A 6,028-nucleotide genomic window follows, 5' to 3' on the forward strand; every position below is an offset into this window, starting at 1 on the left:
TTAGCTCTGTGGAGATGGGTTTCCTTATATGGCAGCTTTACTTCATAATCTGCCTGCATAACATCACCACAACACAAGTTGGTTTAAAGATCAAACTTACATATTGAAATCACATGCAATCACCTAATGTTTTCTAGTAATAGACAATATTCTTAAGAAGGGGCCATCATCTCTCATCTTCCTGTTTCAAAAATAAAGTCCTGTTTCAAAAAGAAGGTACACAACCAAGTTACCAAGTGCAATATTCCCTCTTGAGATGTAGTGGAGTAAAATTGTAAAGTATCAGTAAATTGAAATACTGACTTTAAATACAAGCACCTACTACACTACTTGAGTAAATATACTATATACTGCTGCTTCTAGAGGAGGTGCAATAGGAATACATGGGAATACAGTGTCAGTCAGTAGGCATAATAAAAATGTCTTTTTGGGGAATAAGAACACACTAGATGTTTGATTTTTAGACAGAACAGTTAATATGATATCACCTGAATCTTTATGATAGCTGTTATAGAATGGAGTGAGTGCTATAGAGTGTTATTATAGAGTGTAGAGTGACTAAATTCTCCTAATGATGTTGGGAAGAAGTCAAAAAGACAAATATACTTTTACAAATGTACTTCTGTTGTGAATCACACTCATATAACCTACATTTTAAGCGGACGTGTCGTCTCTATTCCTCTCCCACTCACACAGGTTAACAAACAGGAAACAAATACGCTGTTGAGTCAACCACGAAGGTCAAGTGCACTGTGTCACTCTGGGCCTCTTCTGCTATACTTTGCTGTACATTCACCCGTGTGTACACCCCTGTGCACGCGCGTATATGTTGGTTAGGGTGCGGACGTGTGCGGATAAGGCACCTGCATCTTTTATCTTTTTTATCTCCCTCCATCCATCAGGCCCAGGGACTTTTCTAAAAAAAATAAAAAATAAAATAGGCACACCTCAAATGCTATTCACTATTCCCTGTGTGATGTCAAGCTTATTGCAGACATCTGGGGGCCAACGTCTCGTCTTTGGGATGGTGTGTGTAATGACCATGCCTTATCTTTCTCATTACCCAGCCAGAGATGTCAGAGTAAAACTGGGAGACGACCCTGCTCTCCTGACAGAGAGAGAGAAAGAGAGAGAAAGAGAGAGAGAGAGAGAGATGGAAATAATTACCAATGTCTCTTGTGGAATAGGGCGTAAATTGATACACACTAAATACTGTACCTTAGGGGTCCCTTGCTCTCTCTCTCTCTCTCTTTCTCTCTCTTTCTCGTCAGATGTACTAGACAAATGAATGCATCCAGGAGGAATTAATTGGATTTGGGAGCAGTCTCTTGCACGATCCACCAGGACAGACAAATACCCCCCCCCCCTATACACCCAATGCACCCACCCACCCATGCACCCTCTCCTCCCGCCCTCCCTCCCTTTGGCACACACACAGACAGACAGACACACACCTCCTCCTCCTTTATTCCAGTCATGCCTTGCAGAAATGTCTGACGCCCCCCACCACCACCACCACACCCCGATGGATCAGTCTGTGTCCCTTATCCCTCTCATACACACACACACACACACACACATACACACACACATATTCAGAGTGGCGCGCTGCTCCCCAGAGGATTGCAGCCTCTCTCTCTCTCTCTCTTGGATACAGTGTTTCCATGGCAGCCACGTTTTCTGCACGTGTAGAATCAGACGGAGTAAGACAGGGCGAAAGAGACCACTCCTATCGATTCAGCGGCTGGCTATTGATTCACAGTCTGCTCCGGCTGCACGCACACCTACAGCAAACATGCACACATTACATATTCACGTGCACGCATGCACAGACTGTAAATATGCTATTGGAGCTTTTTTGAATAAGCCAGGGAATGTGATAATGAAGGCCCACTGCATATTTTTCACCTTTGTAAAGAAGGGGGTGTGTGTGTGTGTGTGACGACTCCAATTATCTCTTCAAGAGGTACACAAAACCATCTCACCGTTTCAATTCTAATCTCCTGAAATGTTCTGATAATGAAAAAGATAAAAAACAAGAGAGAGAAAACACTTTGTACTTTTCAGTTCCAGCTGATTTTATTTCCTTCTTGGAAGAAAAGAAAAACAAATTTTAAAAAACAACAATCTGTACAGAGGTCTGAGAGGCAGTGATTGACCCAAACATTGGCTGGTTTTTGAGCAAGAAACATCAAATGATATTGGCATGATTGGACAAAACATGATCATACACAGCATATTGCACAAATGAAAAAAGAAAAGAAAAGAAAAAAGACAATAGAAAAGATGTCTTGAAGGTAAAAAAAAAAGAAAGGAAAGAAAAGAAAGAAGAAGAAGAAACTCCTGGACCACAATCATCTTCAACATAAGGATGTCCAAAGATGGCTGTCCTAGTGCCTGTCGTTGATCATCATCATACATAAAACACACAATCTTTGCTTATAGTACAGTCAGTTTACATAAATATCTTCATGTTATTATTCTTTTAAAAATCTTAAACACAACAGCTATAGCTACATATACCTGAATCTGAAATACAAATGCTATTTGCCATGCCATAATATAGGAAAACAATTAGCCTGCTATACTTAGCCAACAGGTACAGAAAGGTTAAATACTATTTTTTGATGCAATTTGCGCAATAACAGATGAAGCACTTCATACATCTCCCTCCCTCCAAAGTCTAGGCAAAGTGGAATGAGTGTGAAATTCCATCCAGTGGTTCAAATAAAACTTATCTTGATAAAAAGCACACAGAGGTATTAGCTCTATCCAAAACAGTGACTCTCTGGGATCTTTCACTCATATACTTTTTTTTTTTTTTTTTTAGGTCTATGTGTACTGGAGCAACACAGTCACCACTCAGACTGGGAGCCTCAGTGGTGCTTTGTTTACTTGGCTGGTGAAACTGGAGTCACTGTGCCATTAAGAAGCATGTGGGTAAATACTGTAAACACTGTGTGAGGTCAGATTGTGCCAAACAAACCCCCCATCTGCACGTCTAAACACCAATGTAGAACCAAACAACAATGTTGTAGGCTACCCACTCGCTGGAAACCCCCTTTCTATAGATTTTGTACAAAAATACAAGTAAAAAATCATGACACACTCAAATCTCCTTAAAAGTGAGAGAAGTCAGACATTTTAAATAAGATACACTTCTAGCCCTTCCGCGCTGGATACAGACAGGTGTATGTGCACAAACACAAACGAGACCTGTACGAGAACAATACTTCTATGTATAAAAAAGTTTGGCCGGTATAAATACATCAATATAAAAAAACGTCGTCTGACACAGAGGAACTACAAAGTTGAAGCACTAGGCAGAAAGGATGCGCGTCGGGGAACATTGGTCCTGAATTGTGCACTGAGTGTTTAAAAAGGTTCAGAAAAAAAAATGTTTTCTGAAGTTTTGAGTCAGTCTTTGTTCGAAGTCCTGCCGTTGAAAGAGAAGCTGGTGATCGTGAATTGTGTCCTATGGTCACAGAAAAATTGCGTAAGTACGCAGCAATGAACATTTTACGCATTTAACAACAACAAAATCCTCATTATCCCGGAGGGCATGCGTGTTTGATATTGAAACTATTTGGAGTTTGGAAAAAAAGTACACCTGAATAGCAACTTGATGGTCAATGTGAATTGGCTATATCATAAACAAAACCCAACATGACGAGCTCTTCACTAAGTGTCACTTTCCCCCCGACCCAAAATAACATTAAGATTTCAAAGTTCAGTCTCAGTCCTCATCCTCTGCGGATTGGTTTGAACATTGGAGCTTGAAGTCCGTGTGTTTCACTGCTCTCTGCTTACATTCACTCCTCCTCTCTGTCCAAATGCAAACTAAGCATTTCCCCCCGTTTGCGCGTTCTCGTCAAGCGCACCGAGCGCTGTCCAAGTCTGTGAGCGGCGCGTACCTGGGCTTCAACGCTCACACAGGCCACCGTTTCTTTCCTGGTTTCACTCTCCCTTATTTAGTGAAAGAATGGCGGAAATATTCTGGTCTGGACGCACACGCCTGTCCTGTTGGGGGGGTCGAATAGTTGAAAAAACGTGGGGGGACATCGCAGTTCCTCTCCACCCTTGGTTTTCTTTCAGTAGGTGAACACCAGATTGGAGATGGTGGACTCCAGCCAGTCTCCTGAGATCATCTCGCTGACCTCAGGGGTGCAGTAGTCGGGAAAGTCGAAGTGAGATCCCGCCCCGCACTCCCCGAAACTCCAGTCCAAGTCCCGGTCTAGCTCTGCGTCAGAGAAGCCCATGCCACCCAGAGACATGCTCTCAAACCCGGGGCTCGGGTTCGGGTCGACCCTCTCATCTTCAAACTCTTCGTCTGATGATGAAGATGACACTGATGATGAAGAGTGAGAGGCTGATGGCGTTGGAGAGGATGCACGAGCGTACCTGAGGCGCGCGGTGTGTGATGACTCGCTGGCCGCCGGGCTCTGCTCCTCGTACAGACTGAGAGGGTCGCTGGACTCTGCAGAGCTGCTCAGTGTGGGACTGGCCGGGACCCCTACAGAAGGAGGCCCGCTCTCCAGACTGCCGAACATGTGGCCGCGCCTCGCCTCCCCGGAGCGCTTCTCCGGGATCTGTCTGGCCCCAGACACTGACCTGGATTTGAAGAGCGCCTGGTGGTCACCGGGAGACGCATAGTCCTGCCCCGGAGCGCTTGCCTTCACGCTGCCCTGCTTGTGCGTCCTGCTCACTCCTTTGGACGCGGGGCTTCTTTTAACGCCGACTTTGGTGCTGCGTTCCCCGCTCTTCTCTCCGCGCTCTGTCTGCTTACTCGCCCCGCTTCCAGACTTGACCTTCTTCCTGGGCCGGTACTTGTAGTCTGGGTAGTCGGCCATGTGTTTGAGTCTGAGCCGCTCCGCCTCTCTGATGAACGGGATCTTGTCTGTGTCTTTCAGCAGCTTCCAGCGCTTCCCAAGCCGCTTGGAGATCTCTGCGTTGTGCATGTCCGGTGACTGCTCCATAATCTTCCTCCTCTCTATCTGCGACCACACCATAAAAGCGTTCATGGGTCTCTTGATGTGTCCCGTCGGAGTTTTGCACCACGCCAAGTCGTTTCTCCCCCCGGAGGAAGGGGACTCGGGGGTCGGAGACGCATCCATCTCCAAGTCCATTTCTCCCGTGTCCGTGGAGTCCCCGCCGGGGGAGTGAGCGTGGGCGCTCTCTGTCTGGCTCATATGCTGCACCATCCTTCCCCTCCGAGTGTCTGGAAACACTCTGCTTCAGTGCAGTGCTTTCACAAAGTTCAAGTGCTCACCGCCTTCACAGGAAATTATTCCTCACTTCTTATTTCAGGCGCTGATGGATACAGAGCTAAAAAATTCAAAATAAAAAAGTTCCTCCAAAGTCTCTTCTCTGTCTCTTTTCAGTTCAGCCCGTTTTGGAGAGGCTTAGTCTCAACTTTTTTTTTTTTTTTTTTTTTACCAAATAAATCCCAACACTATTTAACAGCAACTTTCAACTGCCAGTGCGGCTGAAAACTCGTCCTGCAAGACTCAAAACGCGCCGCTGTGGGCAAAAGCAGTGCAAGTCCCTTATGTGAACCTGGCTGTCTGCAGCGCAGCTTGTCTGTGCGGTTGAGGAACCATGTGGTTGAATGGAGCAGCTGCGCTTTCTCATAGTCTCCCTGTTTCCTGAGCGCTCTGTAATATTACTGTAAACACAACAACGAGAACCTCGCCGTTTTATACCCTCATCGCGAGATATAAAAACCAATCGGCGTCTGTCTCCATCCTGATTTTTCAGTCAAACCACTCCCACCTCGCTTGCCATTGGCTGAATAAAAAAAACGGGTAATAATAATAATAATGTGCAATGAGGATCGGTGTGTCTGACCTCATTCCTGTCAGACTCCACTGGAAGAAAGACGAACTTGCAGTGTGTGTGTGTGTGTGTGTGTGTATGTGGTTGTGTGTGTTTAAAGGAACACAGTGTCCTTTCCCCCTGCTGCAAGGGGAAGCTTGCAAGGATATACTTAGAACTACATTAGTTTCATGTGGATGAGTGTGGACTAAAT

At 45.3% G+C, this 6,028-nt stretch overlaps 1 protein-coding gene across 1 annotated transcript; it reads right to left on the reverse strand.

The window, feature by feature from the left end:
* Positions 1-2,065: 2,065 nt before the first annotated feature.
* Positions 2,066-5,608, reverse strand: sox4a (SRY-box transcription factor 4a). Its single transcript, XM_053334610.1, has one exon. The coding sequence runs from the start codon at positions 5,199-5,201 to the stop codon at positions 4,092-4,094; it is 1,110 nt and encodes a 369-aa protein (XP_053190585.1). The 5' UTR covers positions 5,202-5,608; the 3' UTR covers positions 2,066-4,091.
* Between the last annotated feature and the right edge of the window lie 420 nt (positions 5,609-6,028).

Source organism: Scomber japonicus, chromosome 15, assembly GCF_027409825.1.
Source record: "Scomber japonicus isolate fScoJap1 chromosome 15, fScoJap1.pri, whole genome shotgun sequence".
Lineage (NCBI taxonomy): Eukaryota > Metazoa > Chordata > Actinopteri > Scombriformes > Scombridae > Scomber > Scomber japonicus.

Bases quoted from the DNA above. Each gene is read 5' to 3' on its own strand.
- sox4a (XM_053334610.1), bottom strand. From the start codon at position 5,201: ATGGTGCAGCATATGAGCCAGACAGAGAGCGCCCACGCTCACTCCCCC.